Here is a 24,431-nt window from a genome sequence, read left to right on the forward strand (position 1 = left end):
CTCGGCTGCGCGATTACGATAGGTTAGGTTAAGCGTGTCTTCCCATTTCCTCCGGTATCCCTGTAGTCAGGGGTGCCGGAGGAATGAAACACGTTGGCCTTTTTCCTTTTTTTTTCATTTCACAATAATATACGCTTATTTATACATTCCTGTAAAGAAAAGTTATTGAACTTAAATTATCAATATATCCTACATTACTAAAAAAAAAACTAATAATACAGTAAAAAAAATTTTTACCCGCACTAGGTAGTCCTATTACACATATACAATTCATTTTAGGTATTTCTATTTAAAATACTAACAAGAATAAAAAAATTATAAATTATGCAAAATACATACCGATTCATCAACAGGAAAGTAATAATCTTCTATCATACCCAGAGGAGTTGCAAATTGAGGATTACTTTCATTTTCATTATGTATATACAGGCTTTACACCCCTCCAAAATGTCAAATGTAAAATTTCAACCCCCTACGGCAACGCATAAGGGTAGTTGTATAGGGGTGGGGGGTTGAAAAAATAATTTTTGCAAAGAGCGTCATAACTTTTTTTACATCATCTTGTACACGTGTGCAAAATTTCCGGTTCCTACGAGTATTTTTTTATTTTTCCCAAGAGGGAACTTTGAAATAATCTTTTGCGGGAAGTTTCAACTAGATGTGGGGTCTCGAGTACTTCCAGTCTGCATTAAGCGCCCCGCTTAACAACTCGATGCTAAAAAGGGAGATACATATTTATCATTAAAAAAAATGGGAATGTCGGCGTTGTCTACATGCCCGCTATACGGTACCGTATAAAGCGGGGATTGTAGGAGTGCCCGTATTGATATATGGATAGAAGCGGTAAATGCAGTTAGGTTATCATCATCCCAAGAACCCCTTTACGGCAGCACGCATTCGTGGCATTCACACTCGTCTTAACACGGTGACCATTGGTCTCCGTCCCACACCGGGATAGGCTCGTGCAATGTCGCGAAGAAACCGCTCGAAACGTGCACTTGGGCCGATTACTCCATTTAACACGTTTCTTCTGTACATCCACTCCCCGATATACGCGTCTCAGAGGTCCAAGGTGTTCAGTGTTCGGAGCTGTTCTTTCAGGTCTCGCCACGATCTCTCCGTTCAGTTGGTGTGGATCCTGAAAGGAGAAACATTAGGTTGAGGAGGTAGTCCGATGTGGAACCTTCCTTCAGGAACCCAAATCGGATCTTCGTCCCTCGGTGGGTTAACGAAGTGGACACTGTGGTTAACCGTGCCGTGACCTGCAAAAACATCATCGACTCGCCTATAAGCCGCCCATTGATCGCAGCATATGTACGAGTCGCTACCAATGTACTGTTGCATAACTGCAAGCAATGTGTCCTGGTCACGATAATCAACCAAGACACCAAACCTTTGGTTCGTTGTTCGGGTATTCCTCCAAACAACCAGATGTGCCTGTACATCATCTGCAGACCGACGTGGTACTTCCTCTTTAAAAGATGTGTCTCGTCGAAATCCACCACATCCGTAGGGCCCGCAATCTGATGGTAGTCGTGCCAAGCGATCTTCCGAGCGAGATCTCTATAATAGCTGTACCACGCAATGACGGTGTCATGCGCCAGCTGAAGGTGACATTCACAGGCTTTTACGCTGACCCCTAATGCAGAATCATTTATAATACATATAGCTTCTTATAATAATCAGATAAATTTGAAAGCAGTAAAATATTCTTACTTTCTACAAAGCACTGAATAATGCGTAGAATGGTACCGGCGCCGATATCTTCAAGGCGAGCATTGAAGAGGAAGGTGTTGCTGGTGGGGGTCAGCCGATGTCCATTTGGACACTTAAATCTCCAACCATATCTCGCTCTATCCAAAACGGTACCAAAAACTTCTCCGCAAACGGGGCAGGGAACATCTGATCCGCCATGTCATCTGGGTACTACGCCGTAACTCTCTAAAAGAAAAATTGCTCTCGCCTTTCGCTCACGTTTAGCTGCTGGGGTGTCGTTCGAACCCAAATACACGGGAAGGGTGTCCATAGTGACGCCGGCTGCCTGAAACGAGCAAGTGCACTGTATATCTTCTCTATAGGAGGCTTAACAATGATTTTTCCAAAATGAGGGATTCTGATTACATTATTTTTAAATAATCCAAAACTTACCTTTTCAAGGAACAAAATCATATGAAAATTATCTTGACCACAACTGCTCACCTTAAGTTGAAAATAATTTAAGTTGCTCGCTCTCCACCGTCCTCGGATGAGTTTTCAGGTCCGTGGGCAGAGTGGAAGTACTCGAGACCCCACATCTAGTTGAAACTTCCCGCAAGAGATTAGTTCCCTCTTGGGAAAAATAAAAAAATACTCGTAGGAACCTGAAATTTTGCACACGTGTACAAGATGTAAAAAAAGTTATGACGACGCTCTTTGTTCGCAAAAACTGTTTTTTCAACCCCTCACCCCTATACAACCACCCTTATGCGTTGCCGTAGGGGGTTGAAATTTTACATTTGACATTTTGGGGGGTGTAGAGCCTGTATATTCATTTTGGAACATATCTGATCATCCCTACCATCGTAGACCCAAGAGCCCTAATCTAACCCATATAACACTTCAAAAAATCGAAAAAAAATTATTAATTGATTTAAGAGGTAATTTCTAATCGCTAACAGCGAGAGGCTAGAAAGCGTACCCTGCAACGAGACTGCGTACTCTGACGTCAGTAGCGCGCTGTGTATAGTTTCTTATAATAAATGAATGAACAATAGTACAAGAGATACGTGATCGTCACCGCTAACCAAAAGATGAAAATTCAATTTTTTTCACATTAGTTATTACATGACTTTACGCCGGTTTAGTGCTCCGCAATTCTACGTTTCAAGTAACGTTGGGCACTATTTAACTAAAATTTTATGATTTTATTTAGCGGTAGGTATTACCTACTAGTACTTTTATTACATCATACATATAGTCATTTGTTGTAAGGGATCGTCTGCTATGCCTGATTACGAAGGACAAGTAAAACTTGTATTACGGTTTCGACGTATGTTTTGAAACGTCATGTTGTACCTAAACCTATATATGTCTATGAAACCTGTTAGCATTTGTAGTTTATATAGTTAAACTGACCTAAAAATTGTCCATGAGTAAATGCCAATAAACAGTCCAAACGGTGGTGGTGAAATGCTGGTGGTTACGTTACATCGCTCTAATTGGAGGGTGTTGCTTGCTGAAAAGTTGTCTTGGGTACTTCTTGTTCTTCCCTGTCAGTTTTTTTAAAGACCTGCCGTCAAGAAAGTGGCAAAGGGTGCAAAAATACAACAGCAACGGCACCCGATAAAATATTTGTAACGCCGTTCCCAAAGGACCTATTTTTTTGTTTTAGAAACTATTGGAAAAGATGCGGGTTTTGTTTTTCCAATTTTCCGTCATTATATGAACAAAATTGAAAACTAATACGGTTGATTGGCGCAACAAAATTTTTTCTACAAAAAACTTAATACGTTTTTGCTCTAAAATAATTTGGAGACAGCAGAATTTATTTGGCACCTGTTAAAAACAATCGAGTGTACTGTGAAGTATAATAGAAAAATACTTCGCTTCTTTCACTTGCTTTAAGAGTAATATTACACGGAATAATCTTCGCATCTTAGGAATCTTGGAAACTGCTCGTCACACAATTTTGCCCCGCTAACAGCTCCAGGATCGTCCACACAATTTGTTTCGTCGTAATTGAGTACATTAGACGGCGAATGTCGTTAGGGGTTTTCGCAAGTATTCGAAATATGCCGCAATTGCTGAACCGCATGTCGATTGGTTTTAGCGGGATACCCCACTCGGCACACAGCTGAAAACCATCAAAAAACACTTTTTGTTTCATATGTCAATGCTGGTTATCCCCGTAGATTTTAGAATGTCTATATTTACGCGGTGGTTCAAAGTTGTGTAGGGGACTCCATATTGTTCAGACGCTTTTCTAGTGCATTTTTTTCGCCTTCACAGCTGTTACAGCCCTCTTCATATAATCGGAGTTGTAGTTTTTCTTCCCATAAGCTCCTAATTTCTTAGTATATGTGCGAGTCATCTGGAACAAATAGTAAATATAACCTAAAAAGGTTCGTCCATTTCACCCCGATATTTGTCTTCAATAAGTAAAATTTTATTTTTAAATGAAGAAATGGACAAATATTTAGTTTTTTATGTACAACGCATTCTTAAGACATTACTTCGATCTAGACAGCCGGGAAAATGATAGATTCAAAGCTTATGTCTGCGTAAACAAACGAATATACATATTTCACAATAGCATATATATGCAGGTATTATATATACCAACAGTATATACAGAGCGTATATATATATATATATATATTTCTGCAGAGCTGGTTCGAGACGGGTTCACAAAGAAAACACACATGGAGCACTATGCGTGAACTACTGTAGCTTACCGTTCCTACTGAAGGATGTGTTTCTCTTCTTCGTTGGTGGTAAATTGTTTTGGGATAGGTTTATTTCGGGTTGCGCCTTGCGTGCCTTGTGTTGGTATTTCGTGTAGCCCCCCTTCCAGTTCACGTGTTGCCTTTTCCAAGCCAATAAGCGTTTTTGAAAAGCCAACGCACACCCGATCGGATATTTAACTGAACCGAAATTACCTTCCAAACACCCTCCCGCTCCCACTCCGTATCAAACGACGAGTTGGATTTCGGTGCAGTCGTCGCACTGCGTGAAGGTGAGGAAGTAATCTGGTTTACGATCCGCGAAAACCCAAGTGCCTCCAGCCATTGTCGAAGATGCTGAGCCGCGTAACTTTACGAATCCATTGCTCATCTCCTAAATTACGTTTTGGATTTGTCACTAGGTTAATAAAATGTTCATTCTTAACGTCATTCTGCCCCTCCAACCGTCGTACCCGCAATACATATTTACATTTAAGGGATTGAGAATATGCATATAACGTTTCCAAATTTGAATGCAAAAATTTATAAAAGACTGCTTCGCCGTCTAAAAGAATACCGCAATAAACAAAGCCTTTTTGAAGTGATCTACGTCACTTGTTTTACTTGCGATTTCCTTGTAAACAGCTTCTGTCGCTTCCATTTTCAATTTCACTTAAGCCGTTACAGAGTTCCCTAAATTTTTGACGCAAATTGTCCGAACTTGCAGAATAATTCACATGTGAAACAGTTTTTCATACATCAATTCAACATAGCCGCTTTTACCCTTCTCTCGTTATAGTTCACAGCAAAGCACTCCGACTCAAGTAATCGCTTCTTTTTGCTTCATTAAATTCAAGGGTTTTACACTCCGATTTTGGTGTGAACGTACGTAATTTGAATGGTGCGCATTTCGGTAGGAAAAAGATCTCTTAATGCTTTCGCGAAATTTTTAATTTCTCAACGACGCGACGATCGCGTAAATTATTCGCGCACTGGATTAAAATTTTCGATAATTGTGGGGTCAATTTGAAAGTCTTCTTTATATAAATAAAATTTCTAATTTTGTTAGTTGTTATTTCTTAATGATCGGTTATACGATGGTTTTAAATACTTCACATTTTAAACTGTTTGTCATTATCACACATACAAAATAGATAATAAAGTATGTAGTACAATAAATGTGGTATACCAGACACTAATTTGAAATACCACTTAGTTTTACTTATGAAATACAATTTATACAAACATTTGTGTCATTCTAGAAAATATACCTTAAGGCCGTCTGACACGATGCTAAATTTTTGGTAAAATTTGTGAATAGAATTTTATCATAAAAAATTTACTTCCATAATTTATTTAACAAAATTATATTGTCTGACACTGTACAAAATTTATCATAAAAATTAGTAAGTGCGTCTGCGCTTTGCATTTTTTTTCTAGGGAATATGGGTTTTTAAGTCAATAAATCTGGTAGTGGTACACCTACACATATAAATAACAAAAATAACATAACCTCTTCTAGTATTTACTTTTTTGATTTTTCATTATTTCATATTATTATCTATTGTGCTACTACTGGTAATTGTAATGAACCGAAATCTAATCGCTAGCTCGGCACTTGCCGCAAGTGTCATTGTCATTATGTCTTGTCTTCTAACAAAAAGGCGTAATAAACGTACTCGAATTTGGAGCAGGAACTGGCTGCAAAGGCGAAACGAGGGTCGTGATGTTTTAAACATGCTAAATACAGAACTTTTACCCGAGGATCCAAATGCATATACAAACTTTCTGAGATTAACTAACGATCAGTTCGAATATTTGCTGTCGTTGATATCAAATGAAATATGCAAACAAGATACACTAATGCGAGAATGCATCCCTTCCAGAAGCAAGTAGGTGATTAAAAAATTAATCATAGGCACTCACTTGTGCTATCATTTTAGATTAGAAGTTACCTTGCGATTCCTAGCAACAGGCGAGACATACCGATCCCTTATGTACACCACTAGGATACATGAAACTACGATAAGCCGCTTTATACCTGAAGGTGCCAAGCCATAGTCTTGAAATTAAAACCAATCTATTTAAAAGTAAGTTATAGTCCGTATATTATACTGTCAATTTTTACGATATGAAACCTGGTATAGGCACCAAGAACAGCAGAAGAATGGAAAAAAATTTCTCAAGATTTTGATCAATTATGGCAATTTCCTCATTGCGTGGGAGCTCTTGATGGTCGCCACATCACTTTTAGGGCACCCATATCTGCTGGCTCGTATTATTACAACTACAAAGGTGCAAATAGCATTGTGTTATTAGCATTAGCCGCTGCCAACTACAAGTTCATTTACGCAAATATAGGTGTCAATGGACGAATTAGTGATGGGGGTGTTTTTCAGAATAGTAGCTTGTCAAGGGCACTACAAGACAATTCTTTGAGTCTACCAGCCCCAGAGGTATTACCAGGAATGACAGAAGCTTTACCGTATGTTATTGTTGCCGATGATGCCTTTCCGCTGTCAAAGAACCTATTGAAACCCTATCCAGATCGTGGACTCGGCAATGATAGCAGAATTTTTAATTATCGGTTATCCCGTGCTCGGAGAATAATAGAGAATTCCTTTGGAATTCTTGCAAACCGATTTCGTCTTCTGTTAAATCCAGTTAATTTAGATGCAGAAAAAGTAGAGTTGATTACACTCACTTGTGTAGTGTTACACAATTTTCTCGCAACAGACAATGCACAATCATATATTGAACTTGAAGAATTTAATGAAAACTTGCCGAAAATAAATCGACAGTGTGGTAACCGGACATCTATTGCAGCAAGAGATATTCCTGATCATTTTAGAAGTTATTTTAATTCTTCACAAGGTTCGGTGCCCTGGCAACAAAATGCAATAAACAATTTTAATTTGTGAAATTCGTTTTTATTTTACATATGCCTATTATTAACAATAAATACTACAAATTGTTACATTTTTTTAGGGCATCAAACAGTGTGTGTACAATTTTTTCTTCTGTCTGCAAACGAATGGATGTATCAGTAATTCGTTTTAACTTCGACACTATAAATTGAGCCAATGCCTCATCTTCATCTACGTTTTGTACAAAACTTTGCTGCATTGTTGATGAAATTGATGCTAAGGCACTAGATGCTTCACGCATTACATTATCTTCAATTGTTTCTCGTTTTCTTTTCTTTTGAAATTGCAGTCGTTTTGATGGAGTAGCACCATCTACGTCTTTTACCGGTGAAATAGGACGAGAAAGATTTGGTGAATTCAATTGGGAGTCGCGAACTTGACTCGATCCCGTGTCCAATGTATTAGTAATATCGTTGAGACTACCATCTTCTGTCACATAGTACTCTGATGTTACTATCTCCTCGTCGCCTACCTGCGGTGTGTCATCTTCTGCGATTAAGCTATCCACGGCCTGCCGCACTTCGACATGTTCTAACAAAAAGAACATTCGGTTGAAATACCAAATTGTTGGTTTGTAAATCTGCAGGAAAAATGTATAGTTAGTCAATAAATTAGATAATATTGAAGGTTTTGCTTACCCCGTCACCATCTTCATCACCTGCTCCACTACGGCGGCTGCGATTCCACTTCTTGTATTCTGTGAGAAAATTATTCTTCAGTCCGTTAAATTTTAACTTGATATCGTTGATGGTAACAGACGGCTTAAGGGGTTGCAAGACTGCTTGAATTTGCTGTAAAGCATTCTGTCTAGAATGTTTATTTTTATACTGTGCAGATTTTACTGCATATAAACAGGAATGTCTTTGATATTCATCTATCAGCACTTCACATTGCTCCCGCGACCATGACATTGTGCAAATTCGTAATTTAGCACTAAATAAACCGCTCTCGTTCTTTCGCAAAAACGCCCAAAATGAGAATAATTGAAATTAAATTAGATAGGTTATGTGATATGTCACCTACGAAACGCCGAACCGCGTGCGCATCACGTACGCGCACATTTTATAACAAATTTATGCATTTTTTAGAACAGGATCTAAAAAATTTTATACAAACAAATTTTGTAACAAATTTTTGTACAAAATACGTATGACACTATGCAAAATTTTGTATGAAAATTAATCTGCAAAATTTTGTACAAAATTTAGCATAGTGTCAGACGGCCTTTAAAGATACATTTTTAGGTTCAGCGGAAGTATACAAAAGCAGATGGTTTGCGTATGATGCTCTGGCCTTTCTGAATGAAAGAAACCAACCGCGAAAACGATCTAATACCGTAAGTACCTACTATTTATATTTTACGCATATAGATTTTGCCATGAAACTTTCCCTTCGTTAATAAAATAATCCCCTAGCTCATGTCGAATATGATCGAGGGCAAGTGATGTTCTTCTGGGCACGTTTTTAAGTGAAGTCATTGATCTGCCTTCATTATCGTTCCTCCATGTTCCAGGGGTAACATTTCCGTCTATTTCTTTATCTAAGGATCCCGGAGGAGTATAAATATTGCGTGCGTTCCTCCTTAAATAATTGTGGAGGTAAGCAATAGTCATTACTACTAGTTCGACCTTTTCTGGTTCCAAAACGATTGGTTTTCTTAAAATACGAAATACAGATGATGTTATACCGAATACGTTCTCAACTACCCTACGCGCCCTACTTAAGCGGTAATTGAAGATTCTTTTCAAAGTACCAGCCGCATGTTCTCCAGAAAAAGGCTTTAACAAATTTTCTGACAATGCAAATGCGGAATCGCCCAAAAAGAAGTATGGCAAAGCTTTTACTCGTCCAGGTAGTGGTGTGGGTTCTGGTAAAAATAAATCTCCTCTCTCTTCATTTTTTTACCCAATACGCTATCTTTAAACACTCCTCCATCTGATATCCTTCCCTGGCAACCCGTGTCAATAAATAAAAAATTGTAATCGGCATCGACTAGCGCGAACAACACGATGCTAAATGTTTGCTTATAATTGAAAAATTCGCTTCCAGAATTGAATGGGGCTTGAATTACCACATGTTTGCCGTCCATACTACCCAAACAATGCGGAAAATTCCACTGAGATTCATATTCTTCTGCTATTTTTATCCATTCATTAGGAGAATCGGGCAACTGAAATAAAAAAAGGTATGGTTAAGTTCTGTATCGTTAACACATTTTTAATTGCAGGTCATTGATGATGAAAAAAACGTAAACGAAACATCGGCGGAGGGAAAGGTCGATCAAGCAGAACCACGTTCTGCACCAATACCACCCAAGAAGAAACGACCCACCGACCAAAAACTGGACTTATTGAAGCAATCATACGGAATATTAAAAGCGGCCTCAGACAACGTTAATTCACTTTCTAATCAAATGAGTATTCAGAATGAAGAGGTTCGGTATTTTTGTGGATTCATTGGAAATAAAATGTCTAAATATTCAGACATAACTAGAGCTTCAGTTCAACATGCAATTCACAATATCATTTTTCAAGCTGACCGTGGGTTCTATGAGGCCACCTATACCGGAAACATGCACTACATGGGACCATCTACATCAACTACTTCATTTGCACAACACATACCAAATACATATTCGAATAACACGAATTCATTCTTTAATCAACTACAGTCAGGACAAATTCCCGGGCAGCATTCTTCCACACTTCCGACACCGACAGCTGAAGTCCCCACACCATCTCCATGTTCATCTTCAGTACATTCATACACTCAGATCTCTGAAGAAACATCACAATCTGAAGAACCTCAGTTTGAAGATTTACTCTAATGCATAACTGATAAATTCAAATAGATTTGTAATTTAACATGAAATACAGTTTTGGTACTTACTTTTATTTCATGTCTTAAACCTTGTGTTAACGCAGCACAGACTTCAGGAACAATTCGACTTATCGCTTGTTTCGATATTCTGAATAAATATTGCAGACTGGAGTAGGAGTCTCCACTTGCTAAGAAACGTAGGGTCACAGCTAACCTATCCTGCACAGATATCGCCTTTCTGAAACGCGTATCTTTCTTTGCTATTTGTGGGCCAATTAATTGAATCAAATATTCAAAGTCTGAACTAGACATGCGAATGAAATTTTTATATTGACCGCTTAACTCCTGGGATTTAAGATCTAACATCAAAGTAGCTCCACATCGTTTTTTATATATGTCTGTTCTCCACCATCTTCGCGATTTTTTATCAGTCACTAATTCTTGCATTATAATGAAAGCACCCCACATGCTAAGGTAAAATGTTGTAACGTCTCAAGAAGTTGAGCGTCCATGTTCACGCACGAGCATACACTGCAACAGTGCAACAGCTGTGGAAACGATATTTACATGAGTTCGCGCCAAATTGTTGCACTACAAAACAAATTTCGTCCACATTGCATTACATGTTGCATTACACGTTGCATTACACGTTGCAGCGTAGATGTGTACACGGCTTTACAAAAACCCCTCGACACCAACTGCAACCCCTAGTAGATCAACGAACACGATCTTTCAAAAAGAAAATTGACTACACAGTAATTGACCTGCACATAGAATCGTTTCAACCGTGTATTTCTCATTATAGGTAAGTTTTCTAAAATTTTTTGGGTAAGCAACACAGGGCCGAGCCGTGCCGGGGGTGCATTGCACCCGGGCGGCACTAAGTCGGGGCGGCAAACAGCAAAATCTCTGTTTATATTTGATTTTAAAAGAAACATCACCAATACCGACAAATTGTGCATTATGCCCGGGGCTGGTAAAGCGGCAATCCGGCTCCAGCGACCGGCATAACAAAGATGCAGGTATACGTTAATACGTTAAATACGTATACAAAGACAAAAGCAGAGCGAGGCAGAAAATCTTATCTGGGTGTAGAATGACTCGACTCGTACAGTCGTACATACGCCGTCAGCACTCAGCAGCTTATATTGCTTATCATATCGCCTTGCCGCTTGCACTTATTTTCAAATTTCACTTGTCAGCATACATGCGAGATGTTTTTATTTTACCAATTGTGATGAAGGAACGCCGCCCCTGATGTACGAAGAGGGTACGCCACTGGAAGGACGAGCCGGAGCCGGAAACAGGGACGAGAGAATGACAGGCAGAGAATAAAATGGCCGACGAGAGGAGTTGAATTATTTTTATTTTAGTTTTGACGTTGAAAGTGTATTCGTACCAATAAAGATGTTGTAAAACGAAATGTTGTTTATGACACAATTACGATTTTACCTGCTGGCCGCTGGCGCGCTGCTAACCTATGGTCAGGTCGTTATTCACTTATTCAGTTTGCCTTAGTCTGTTTATGCGATCAAGTTAAAAACAAAAACTAAAAGTAAAGGTTGCGAATTATTGCCTAGTCTTTTTCTCTATTTAATTTGTTTTTATTCTATCAATATCAATTTAATTAACTGTTGTGATTGTCAATGTAAAAGGAAAAGGTAAGTTTTAATTCAATATTTTAATAATAATTAATAAGTACATAATATGTATGTAATATTATTATTATTATTATGTGTCCGAGTCCGTAATCGGTAATCCTTACATTTATTGGTATAAAAAATTATTATTTTACATTTTTATCAAAATTGTTAAAAATAGTTTAATAATTTAGATGGCTGATGGTCGAAAAAGGCTTTCTGGTTCACAATACCGTAAAAGGAAGCTAGAAATAGAAGAAGATAAAAAACGATTAGCTGGATCATTAAAACAGTTTTTTGTGTCCCCGAGGCCGAGGAATAACAACGAACCACAACCTGGTAGTAGCCAAGATCGAGACCCAGATGATGTTCATGACACGTTGGAGGAGCTTGAGCTGGATCACTCTACGATGACGATGAGTACGCTAACGCCACTCACGCCACCAACTGCACAAACCGCAGATAGTGAGAGTGGAGAAGCAATAAAAGATCTTAAAGATCCAGCTTCTTGGCCGCAGGTATTAACAGATGCTATTAGGACATCAATTCTAGACATAGGACCAATACAACTAAAAGATATTGTATATCCAATTAATAATTTCAATAGATCCTTTAGCGCTACTTACTTTGAAAAAAAATTACGGAATAATGAAAAAGTTGCTAGAACTTGGCTTGTTTATTCTAAAACCAAAAACTCTGTATACTGTTTTTGTTGCAAATTATTTAAAGTATCTGTTAATAGTTTTAACGATAATAATGGTTACAGTGACTGGCAGCATTTGTCTCAGACTTTAGAAAGACATGAAATAAGTAAAGGGCATTTTGAGAGTGTTAGAAAATGGGTCGAGTTAAAAAAATCAATAGAAAAAGGATGTCGACTCTTTTAATCAAAATTTAATTCAAATGGAAAAAAAAAGATGGACTTTTATTTTAGAAAGAATAATAGCTATTATTCAGTTTTTGGCAGGACAAAATTTAGCTTTTAGGGGCAATACTCAAACACTTTTTGAAAAAGGTAACGGCAATTTCTTGAAGCTTATTGAGACAATTGCAAAATTTGATAACGTAATGGCCGAACATATTAATAGGGTTCAAAATGATAACAAAAACATGCCACATTACTTAGGCGATAAAATTCAAAATGAATTAATTTTCCTAATAGGAGAAAAAGTAAAATCAAATATTATTGAAACCTTAAAAATGTGCAAATATTTTTCAATTAGGGTGAAGTGGGGTAAGTGCGTTTTTGGGGCAAGTGCGTCTTTGCATTTTATTTGGGGTGTATATTTAAATATCATGTTTGATATATTACATTATGTTTCTTTTGACACTTGGCAACGTTGGACACGCCAAAGAACTTTTATAGCTAACTTCATACCAATTGCGTGTTTCCGCGAATGATCAACAGCTGATTGTACTGCGTTGCAAAACGTGTTTTGTTGTGATTTTACTGAATTTATTTCAACACAAGCGGTAAGTAAAATATTTCTGCTTGTTTTCTTACATCATTGTGCATCAATTAATCGATTTTTCCCAATTTGGTTTTATATTATAAAAACCATAATCTATAAGACGTGTGGGTGCACTTGCCCCTCATTTTCTGAAGAAAGGGAAACAGGAAACTGCACCTACTGAGGTAGGGGAAAGTGCACCGCACAAATTGAGGCAAGTGCACCTAGGGGTGCACTTTCTCCGCTGGTGCATTTGCCCCTTACATATTGATTTAATTAATTTAATTACCTAAAACAATTTTTAGGTCATGGTGAGGACATATCAAAGAAAAACAGACAAGGCTAGTTATTCTAAGGACGACTTACAAAAAGCTCTAACAGCGATAAATGCCGGTGAATGTGGCACTTTGCGTGCCAGTAAAATATATAAAATACCCAGAAGTACGATAAGAGATCATTTAAAGGGTAGACGCGGTGTAAAAAGCAAAACCATGGGAAGACCCACAGCTCTCACTCATAAAGACGAGGAAACTCTGGTAAAATATATAAAGTATGCTTTTATTAGTCTGTGTCATGACGAAGTAATTGGTGATATTTAATTGTAGGTGCATGGAAAAATGGGGCTTCGGTTCGGCATCAGTAGAAAGGAGCTCTTGGAGATTGTCGGTCAATATATTGCAAAAAATAAGATTTCTACTCCATTTAAAAATAATGTGCCAAGTGGAGATTGGTTCCTAGAGTTCAAAAAGAGGCACAATTTGTCAATTAAAAAGCCAGAAATTGTGAAATACGCTAGAAAAAAGAATACTGACCCATTTGTAATTAGTGAATATTTTCAATTATTGGAAAAGACTTTAAATGATTTGAAATTGATTGATGCTCCGGCAAAGATTTGGAATATGGACGAAACAAGTTTTTGCACTGATCCATCGAGAACGAAGGTTGTAGGAGTGAAAGGTGTATCGTCAACAAGAATAACGGCTGGCTCAGGGCGTAACAATACAACAGTTTTATTTGCGGCTTCGGCCAGCGGAGAGAAGGCACCACCCCTCATTGTGTATAAAGGGAAAAATGTCTGGGATACATGGATCGCTGAAGATGGAAAAGGATATCCTGGAACTGCATATGCAGCAAGTGTAAATGGGTGGATGGAAACAACCATCTTTAGAAATTACTTTTTAAAAAATTTTATTCCCAATCTCGGTGATAGTAGACCTGTGTTTGTGGTGTATGATGGGCATTCAACCCATAATAAAATTATGTTAAAACTGGTTTTTCAAAGTTACCAAAAAACAAATTATACTAAATATATTGGACATAATGGGTAACATTGAAATTTGCACTGGTTTTGCTAAAATTTGGTAGCTTTTTATTCGTCTGATGGAGCGCTCTACAGTAATACGACACTTTGCAATTTTCTTTGTTAGTATTTCTTCTTCCGCTGTTAATCTTGTCCTGCCAGCCAGGAAAGGTGGAATGATTAATTTATATTTGTGCTCATCACAAATGTCTTGAATGGTAAAACTACGATCAGCCATAAGCACATCGTCTTCTTCCAAAAATACAGAAATGTCTGACGACTTAAATAGTTCGATGTCCGAAATGGACCCCTCGTAACCCTCACTGTTGTATACAACTGCCCCTCTTGAAGATACTCCCACTAAAAACTTGATCGTATTGTAGTGCTTGTAGCTGGAATGGGTGTTTCCTTGTTGCTGAAAATTTTTGGACATCTGCATCCGGACTTCAGTGGTATCCAGAACTACGGTCACTTTGTCATTAAGTAGGCGAAAACAAGCAGGCATGTGTCTTATATCAGTGGCACGAGCACCTTTCATGAAAGCATTGCGCAGAACACACGTTTGTAAATAAACAAATTGCACTCACGTATAAAATATTGCCGACACTTGGGTGACACTCATGTTATAAAATATAGATAATTCTTTCAGGGTATAACCTCTTCTTAAACGAATTAGCACTAAACACAGTTCATCTTTGTTGGACAGTTGCATACATTTGGTTCTTAGTGCATAACTTTTATGATTGTACATTAATGTTGACATTACATTTTCATCCAAGAAATTAAATAACGCCTCAAACAGTGGTAACGTCAATCCAGTGAAATACTGAAAATTCTTGCTGTGCTGGAATTCTGAGAACAAGAAACAATTTTGAAACTGCTTCAACTTCCGACACATTTTTGCACTTCACATCCACGGGTTCTGGAGCTGTTTGGGTGGCAGTATGATGATAGTTGCTAGTTGATCGTTTAGTGTATGTGTGATCACTGTGATCTCCACTTCCAACATTTACATTAGCCAATACCCTTTCCAGATTCACATTATCTTCTTGGGAACCTGAGCCGACTTCGATGAAACTTTGAATATCCAAACTATTTAGACGTAGTAGAGGGTTAGTCAAGTAGCTTTGATGCGGTTCTGGATTTTCTGATTCCCTTGTAGCAAAATGCTGCTCACAAATATACACATTCTTAGTAATATTAGATGGGTTTAGATTGTTGTTTCCACATAGTTCAATCCATAATAAGCTCTTCGCCATATTCCGCAGTGGTTTAGGGAACGGATGATAACGGAGATTGCGACACCTTTTAGACTTTGAGGTGTTGTTGCAATCCTTGTAATAACACTTTGGCATTGTAATGCCTCCTATAATGAACAGAATCAATCATAATGTAACCTTCTTTTTACATAATACTTACTTGAGCAAGAAGGATTGTGTACAGTTTAGTTTTAAAAAAAACTGTTTGGTATAAAGGTTAAAGACAGGGTATTCAAAAAATGCAAAAGGAAATAAGGTGGAACGTGAAAGATAAATGGGAATATGCAATGAGAAAACTAGAAAAGGCCGCAGGAAATAATGATAAGACAGAAACGAATAAATGAGGTTATGCGAATGTTTTGTAAGGTTATATTAGGCATTTACGAAAATTAACCAGGTGCTTAACCGTTGTACCGTCAGCGTTCGAAATTGTAACAGGTTAGAATAAACCGCGTTTGGAAATAGTGACCAATGTACCCGGTGCACGTACCAGGTTAACGTTTTATCTACCATCTCAGTTTGGCGGTAAATGCGAGTAACCAACGCACATAACCTATCATTTCTTGTTGTTATTACCGCGTGTGGTGTCGTTTCGCAATTTCAGATGGAAAATCATACGTCAGGAGCTACTTGCTCTGTTTGCAGTTTTGAAGGTACTTATGCTGCAGTTGTGCAACACTTAGAAGTGGAACATCTCAATGACGAAGAAACAGAAGAAGTGGCTGCAGAAGGTATGCTATTTTAATTTAACTTGTGCAAATGATTACCTACAAACATAATAAATGTTTGCAGAAGAACCCACTAACAATGACTCCGGTTGTAAGTGGACAGAGCGGGGCGTAAAATTGTTATTAGAACTCTATCGCGAAAAGTTGGAAATGTTTAGATCATCAAAAAAAACCAACAAGTCAATTTGGGCTTTAATTGCGAAAACATTCTGTGAAAAAGGTATGTCAGTGACCGGAGACCAATGCGACTTAAAATTTCGAAATCTAAAGAAGACTTATAAACGAATCAAAGATTCTAATAGCAAGACTGGTAGAGGGACATATAGTTGGCCGTATTTTACCATATTCGAAGAAATGTTTGCAACAGATGCAGATGTTAATCCACTATGCATTGCAAGTAGTTCTTCAGGGGTCACACACTCTGACGATGTATCGGGAGAATCCTCACGTGCTTCAAGCCGGAGTGATGTAAGTAGTTTAACCTTCAGAATTACATAACTGAAACACTTTATTAGGATGTTGCAAGCAACACTCCCGCATCCTCAAAGAAAACGGAGTTCAGGTTCATCATTTAACAATGAACTAGAATGGTTAAAACGCTACAGGAGTGATGCTGCCACCAGGCATAAAGAAAAAATGAACTTATTACGTGAATTGATAAGTGCATTAAAAAAATAAAGTATGTATGTAATACAAACTCATTATAAAATCATTATATTGAATTTGAATAAAGCATATTGGCAATACTATTTCGTTTACTTAAACCACTATCAGTACCACTATATCTGAGACTGTTACTTGGATCATTGGTAATGAGAGGTTCGACAACATCAAGTTTTGTCATGCAAACACAAGTGGAGGTATCAGTTCTGTATTATATACATTCACTTGTTTTAATATTCTAAATCGGCCCTTGAGTAAGCCAAACGATTGTTGTATATAAACTCTTGTTGAAGAATGTTTATAATTATACTGTCTTTGTATTCTTGTTAAGTGGCCATTATCACGAAATGGTGTCAATATGTATGAAGTATTTTTATACGCAGAATCACCTAAAAGATGGCTGTTATTAGGGAATAAAGTGCTAGGATCATCTTCCATTTTTTTGCCTAGATCCGAATTTCGAAAAACACGCGCATCATGTGCACTCCCTGGGAAACCTAAAATAAATACTTATTACAAATATTGATTTTGCAAGTATAAGTAAAAGTACACAGACCCACATACATATACATCAGTAACCATATAATTTGTATCACATACTGCTTGCAATATAATTGAATGATATCTGTTTCGATTGCAATATGCTCTTTGTTGTTTGGCGGGAGGTGTTATTGGAATATGACTTCCGTCAATAGCTCCAATAACATTCATAAATCCATGTCGTTCTTGAAATGCTCTCATGGTCCTAATAGCTTCAGGTCCTGTAGGCCATTTTATGTATTCTCCTGCTATGCTTACCAAAGCTGCGCACACTTTGTGCACGTAAATCCAAGCTGTTGATTTCGAAACATCAAAACGTTCTGCTTTACTCCTATTAATACCCACATATTATAATTCATAGGTAAGGACAGATAAATACAAACCTAAATACTTCTTGATTGGACAACATACACAAAGCTATTAGAAGCTGTTTTGCTGGGGGTTGTGTAGGTCTCCCGACTGTTGTTGCAGATTTTAGATATGGTGCCAAAATTGTTAATAAATCCTCAAATGTCTCTCTTTTCAATCTAAAATGTGCCTTAAAATCTGTAAATACTAATTTAATTATGTGTTGAAATACATATCTTGGTATCACCATCAGCACAATATAGGAGCGCAACATCCCAAACGTAATTTTATACAGTCCTACGCTTTTTCCTTACTGTAATGTACTGATTTACGATTTCCATTTCATCATCACTATCGCTATCTAACAAATCACTTAGAATCGTTGTTAAAATTATATTTTTTTCTTGGATATTCATTTTTCGTCGAAGTTGCGTGAAGGTTAAGGTTATGTTTATCGACCGCCGTAACCAAAAACGTTCTATAATTCTCTACCGAATGGGTTAACCATAACATCAGCTGATTGTCATGTGGTAAATAGGTAGATGTAAACCTGGTTAATATTCGTAAATGCCTATTACTATAAACATGGATTACCAATTATATGGTAATATTGTAAAAATAACTAATCAATTTGGGGATATATTGCGCTATGTGTGGCGACACTGTTAGAAAGAAACAAAACTACGGTAGAACTTTCCTCTTTATCCTTTCAAGGTCAAGATTACGCCGAAACCGTCTATTCTACAAGACAGAATAAAAGGAAGGGTACGAGAAGTTCCTAGACGAATGTGTCGAGACACGGCGCGACGAAGAATCAAAAATAGTAAAATGGTTGATAGATTTGTGTGACTAATGCCCAGTTGCACCACCAAAATTAAGCCTTGCTTAAAGTTAAGTCGAACTTAAAATCTATGGTAACGATTATTAATACAATCGTTTCTATGGCCTTTAAGTTGTGCTTAACTTTAAGTGATACTTAATTTTGACGGTGCAATTGGCCATGAGGCTCTACTGAGAAGTCGGATTTTTTTGATACTGTAGATCAGTGGTGCTCAAACGGTCGATCTCGAGAAACATTTGTGATTTTCAGAGCAGATTTACACCTACCTTGACTTAAAGAAAATGGATTTTGCGGAAAATTCCGCCGTTTCCACTAATTCACTAATTTTATGTACTTACAGTATTTTCATGAAATTCTGCAACGTCCCTATAAAGCGCTACGATACCCCTTACCTATGTAAAAAACAATCCTGCATCACCAGAGACCTTTAATCATATAGACTGGCTGTCTTGCCAAATCGTATGGTTTGCCATGACGCACTTTTGCAAACGTCAACGGACGCCATTGCTATTACTTTTATGTCACTTTCACCTAGAGTTATAACCACACTTTTGTTTTGTTGGGCACTGTGCAAGTTGTACACTTAGACCATATAGTACATGGACTGCTATTAGCCCTATGCTTTCAATACAAAATGGATGGTCACTGATAGAGGGCACCATAGTCGTGGGTATGTGAATCTCAGGGTAAACTTACTAGGATCGTGTAAAGAGTAGCTTTTATAGTAACTGCGTAGTACGGGAAGCTTGAAATACTCTTGATTATCTTCTATCCGTCCACAAATAAGAATAGGTTGACTTTTTTGGCATATCTAGGCGATTAATTAAGTGACGTTTGTTAATTTATAGGTTGACAGTCTCAAATCGTGTCTAAGCGGACAACTTCGGACAGACTCGTTTACCCTGAAACTGACATACCCAGGCGATGTCCTTGGCCATATTTTAGTTACAATTAGCAGTCCATGTACTATATGGTCTAAGGTTGTACACGTTTTTAGTTGTTTCTGTGGTCATACGATATTTTACAAATGCCTGCATCTTGCGCTGTTCGTTATTGCCGAAATAACCAAGGAATGAAAAACATTTCATTTCATCGGTGAGTAAGTACTGTAATGTTATCATTTTGCCTAAAATTATATATTTAGGTTACCTGTAAAGAATAAATTCTTATTAAGCCTGTGGCAACACTGCATACGTGATACGACCTTAGACCATATAGTACATGGACTGCTAATGTGGGTTTACAGTATAGTTGAATTCCGCAGTTCTAATTTAATAAGCGTGTACCTGAAACCATAAAACATTTTTTTGGACAGTAAAAGTTTATTGAAAAATAGAGGCTGATTAGCAAAAAAATAATGAACATGTGCCGTTTTAAAGGTTTATTCAAAACGATATGATTGTGGCGGGCTCTGTGACGTAATAAGCCCGACCAATCAGCTCCTAGAACCATTCAGATGACATAACGACTTGGCATTTCCGTTACACTGCCCCCTTCTTAATTCTGGACGTCTCGTTCAGAAACTGCGTTAGTATTACTTTTTAATGCCTCGTGTCGGAATCTGCAGTCAGAGCCTGCTCGACAAACACCTTTCTTGAAAAAGTAACAGTCCACAGTTTTGCGAAGGGTCGTCCCCTGTGGGTTGAAGCAGCATACTGTAATTCGAACGCTAGTGTTTCTAAAAATCACTTCGATCATGGTTCGCACTATTTTCCAGTGCAACCCATCTAAACCACATCCAATCTTCGGAATCGCCAAGCTATTTATGTCATAGTATGCCATGAGTTTCTTTAAGTTTTTTAAAGCAGACCAGAGGTTTTCATAGGTGGGTTTGCCTTCTGACGTTTTCTTTGAAACCAAGTAGAACAAAGAGCGTTGACTATCTTCCAAGCGCAGTACTTTACCCACTCGTGGTCTTTGCTTTATCAACTTGTCTATTCTTCCAAATCTTTTCCGGAATACGGAAGCTATACCTCTACCCATGCGAAGGTCTTCGGCGACACAATGGGCGATGGAAACGTTAACCGGAAGCTAAAAAATATTTTGACAAATTTCCTGAGTAACGCCAAATCGAGCTTTCTTCCGCTGGGCGTAATTTGACATAAAATCGTTAAAGTTTGGCTCGATCCCAAAGCTGCGTTCCTCTTCTCGAATACCTCTAACTTCTTCGTTGTTGTTGGATCCGGCATATTGTGCGAGTCGATTAATGTGGACAACTTTCGGTTTTCGGTGGTTCATTCTGATACGATATATCACGTCATTTATTTTCTTGATCACCTCATACGGACCTTCCCATTGTCTTTGTAGCTTGGGAGAAAGACCCCTTCGTCTTTGTGGATTGTGCAGCCATACCAGATCTCCAGCTTCAAAAGTTTCATTGGCCGAGCGGAGGTTGTATTGATTTTTCATGCGATCGCTGGCAATCTGAATATGACTTCTAGCCAAGTCGTGAATATCGTTCGTCTTCGCCTTTAGTTGGTCAACATAATTTTCACCTGCGACATATTCTTCATGGGGTTTACGCCCAAACTCGAGATCACATGGAAGGCGTAGTTCACGACCCAACATAGGGCAGGCAGGAGTCTGACCCGTGGTCTCGTTGACGGCTGATCGATATGCCATAAGGAACAGGTGGAGGTACTGGTCCCAATTTTTCTGATGTTCTGCCACGACTTTTGAAAGATATTTACCCATCGTCCGATTCATTCTCTCCACCATTCCATCTGACTGAGGATGCAAAGGTGTTGTTCTGGTTTTATTGGCTCCTACCAATCGACAAACATCTTGGAACAAAGCCGATTCAAAGTTCCTTCCTTGGTCTGAATGGATTTCTATAGGAACACCAAAACGTGTAAAGAACTCCTTTACCAACACTTCTGCAACTGTTGCTGCCTCTTGGTTTGGAATGGCGTAAGATTCAGTCCACTTTGTGAAATAATCCATAGCCACTAGGATATATTTATTTCCGCCATCTGTCTCGGGAAACGGTCCTGCGATATCGATAGCAACTCGTTCCATCGGACTACCAACGTTATACTGCCTCATGGATGCCTTCTTCTTGGAAACTGGTCCGTTTCCAGTAGCACATAACTCACATTTTTGACACCATCGCCGGACATCTTCTTTACGGTTGACCCAATAGAATCGCTCACGTACCCTTTGTAACGTTTTCGTAATACCAAAGTGTCCTCCGGAAGCGCCGTCATGCAATTTTCGCAGTACTTCCGACACTTTGCTTCTAGGTACTACTAATTGCAGCGTCGATTCGGTGCCATCTTCACTTTCAAGGGTCCTATACAACAGGTTGTCTTTCAGAGTCAGGCTATTCCATTGGCACCAATAACTCTTTACTTCAGGACTTGTGGCACTAATGTCTTGCCAGTCTGGTCTTTGTCCGTGGCGCATCCAATTCAGAACAGTTTTTAAACTTGGGTCGTTTTCTTGGGCCGTTTTGATTTCGCTTGGCTTCCATTCCTCACTCTCTACAGTTGTTCGCCGCAGATGGCCCATCTTGTCTTCTATTTTAGAACAATGTGTGCAGTTGTCCTTGCACGGTCTTCTTGACAAAGCGTCTGCATTATTGTGAACTTTTCCAGCCCTGTGTTCAATGTCGTAATCATATTCCTGAAGACGTTCTAACCATCTTGCCACCTGTCCTTCTGGGTTTCGGAACTGCAAGAGCCACTTTAGCGCTGCATGATCTGTCCTTATCAGGAACTTGCGGCCGAAAGGTACTTATGGAAATGTTCGCATGCCTTTACCACACCCAGGAGCTCTCGCCTAGTCACACAATAATTCCTCTCGGGTTTCGACAGTACTTTGCTGAAATAGGCAATGCCTCTTTCCTGTCCGTCTTGCAATTGAGAGAGAACAGCTCCAATGGCGGTGTTACTGGCATCGGTATCTAGCACAAACTTTCCTTCATTTCTGGGGCAGCCAAGGATAGGTGCGCTAGTAAGAGCTTGCCGGAGATGTTCGAAAGCTCTTTGACAGTCTTCACTCCATTCGTACTCATTGCCCTCTTCTGTCAACTGTATTAATGGTTTGGCAATGTTGGCAAATCCTTTCACGAATCGTCTATAATAGGTGCACAAACCGAGGAAACTTCGAATCTCGTGCTTGTTCTCAGGAATCGGCCACTCTTGAATCACTATAATCTTCTCTGGGTCAGCTGTAACACCATCACGAGATACGATGTGCCCCAAATATTTAACTTCTTTTTGGAACATAAAGCATTTCTTGGGACTTAGTTTTAAATTGGCATCTCGTAGTCGTCCAAACACCTCTCTCAGGTTCTTTAGGTGTTCTTCAAAAGTTTTTCCTACGACAATTACATCATCCAAATATACCAGACATGTCTGCCACGTTAGTCCCCATAAGTCTCTCAAACGTCGCGGGGGCATTACACAATCCGAAAGGCATTACTGTGAATTGCCAAAGTCCAGAGCCTATAGAAAACGCGGTCTTCTCTCGGTCTGTCGATTCCATCCCCACTTGCCAATAACCCCTCTTTAGATCGAGTGTGGAAAACCATTGGGCTCCAGATAAAGTGTCCAAGGTGTCGTCTATTCTTGGCAGTGGATAGCTATCTTTCTTGGTGACCGAATTTATCAAACGGTAGTCAACGCAAAATCTTGTGGAGCCATCCTTCTTCTTTACAAGCACTATCGGTGATGACCAAGGACTATTCGATGGCTCGATGACACCTTGTTTTCTCATGTCTCTAATAATCTCTTCCGCTTCGTCTCGTTTAGCCAAGGGGAGTCGCCTTGGCTGTTGTCTAATCGGTTGGGAATTGCCAGTATTTATTTTATGGGTGACTATGCTTGTCTTTCCCTTGTCCTGGTCGTTTACCGCGAACACATCCCGAAATTCCACAAGCATATTTTTCACCTTTTGTCGTTGTCTATTGTCCAAATCTGGGGTGTTTTTAAGGACCATATCTATCAGCTCTCTTGGATACTTTCCTTTAGATAGATTTTCCGATTTTACAGAGCGAATAGCCGAGATGGGCACACACTGTCCAACTACAGTTCGTTTGCTTAGCTTAACAGGACTATCTTTCAAATTCATAATTCGAATCGGAACGCCATTTTGAACTTTTACCAGAGCCCTAGCCACTAGAAATTCCTTTTCGTTTAGTGCTTCGACTATCCGTAGGCTTCCCTGGCGACAATATCCATCTAAAGTGGCCATTATAATTTTTTCACTAAGTCCGGGTATAATGACGTCATGAGTGGTTAACAGGCGGATAACATCTTCTTTGTCTTCATGGAAAGGGAGTTCTTCATCGCCGACCTTTAACACGCCCTTTTTCACGTCTAACACAGCTCCGAGTTTCTTAAGAAGATCCATCCCCAAGATGAATTTATCAGAAATATCAGCAATTAGCACCTGGTGATTGATGGTGGTCTTTCCGATGGTGACAGACATTTGTATTTCTCCGTGCGTTTTTATTCTTTCACCAGTTGCCGTTTTTAACTGCACGGTCGA

General features: G+C 38.7%; 1 protein-coding gene and 2 long non-coding RNA genes across 3 annotated transcripts; 2 read left to right on the plus strand and 1 right to left on the minus strand.

The window, feature by feature from the left end:
- The first annotated feature begins 5,801 nt into the window (after positions 1-5,801).
- Positions 5,802-7,240, plus strand: LOC116160033. The gene is made up of 3 exons (XR_004143120.1): positions 5,802-6,313; positions 6,365-6,511; positions 6,569-7,240. It is a non-coding gene; the product is annotated as an uncharacterized LOC116160033 (long non-coding RNA).
- A 130-nt stretch (positions 7,241-7,370) lies between these two features.
- Positions 7,371-8,479, minus strand: LOC116159919. Its single transcript, XM_031473018.1, has 2 exons — positions 7,987-8,479; positions 7,371-7,928 (listed from the first exon to the last, which is right to left on the minus strand). The coding sequence occupies exons 1-2, from the start codon at positions 8,257-8,259 to the stop codon at positions 7,386-7,388; spliced, it is 816 nt and encodes a 271-aa protein (XP_031328878.1). The 5' UTR covers positions 8,260-8,479; the 3' UTR covers positions 7,371-7,385.
- Positions 8,480-8,581: 102 nt separating this feature from the next.
- On the plus strand, positions 8,582-10,174 carry LOC116159425. The gene is made up of 3 exons (XR_004142983.1): positions 8,582-8,684; positions 9,398-9,533; positions 9,576-10,174. It is a non-coding gene; the product is annotated as an uncharacterized LOC116159425 (long non-coding RNA).
- The last annotated feature ends 14,257 nt before the right edge of the window (positions 10,175-24,431 follow it).

The sequence above is a fragment of the Photinus pyralis genome, unplaced genomic scaffold (assembly GCF_008802855.1).
Source record: "Photinus pyralis isolate 1611_PpyrPB1 unplaced genomic scaffold, Ppyr1.3 Ppyr1.4_LG1, whole genome shotgun sequence".
NCBI lineage: Eukaryota > Metazoa > Arthropoda > Insecta > Coleoptera > Lampyridae > Photinus > Photinus pyralis.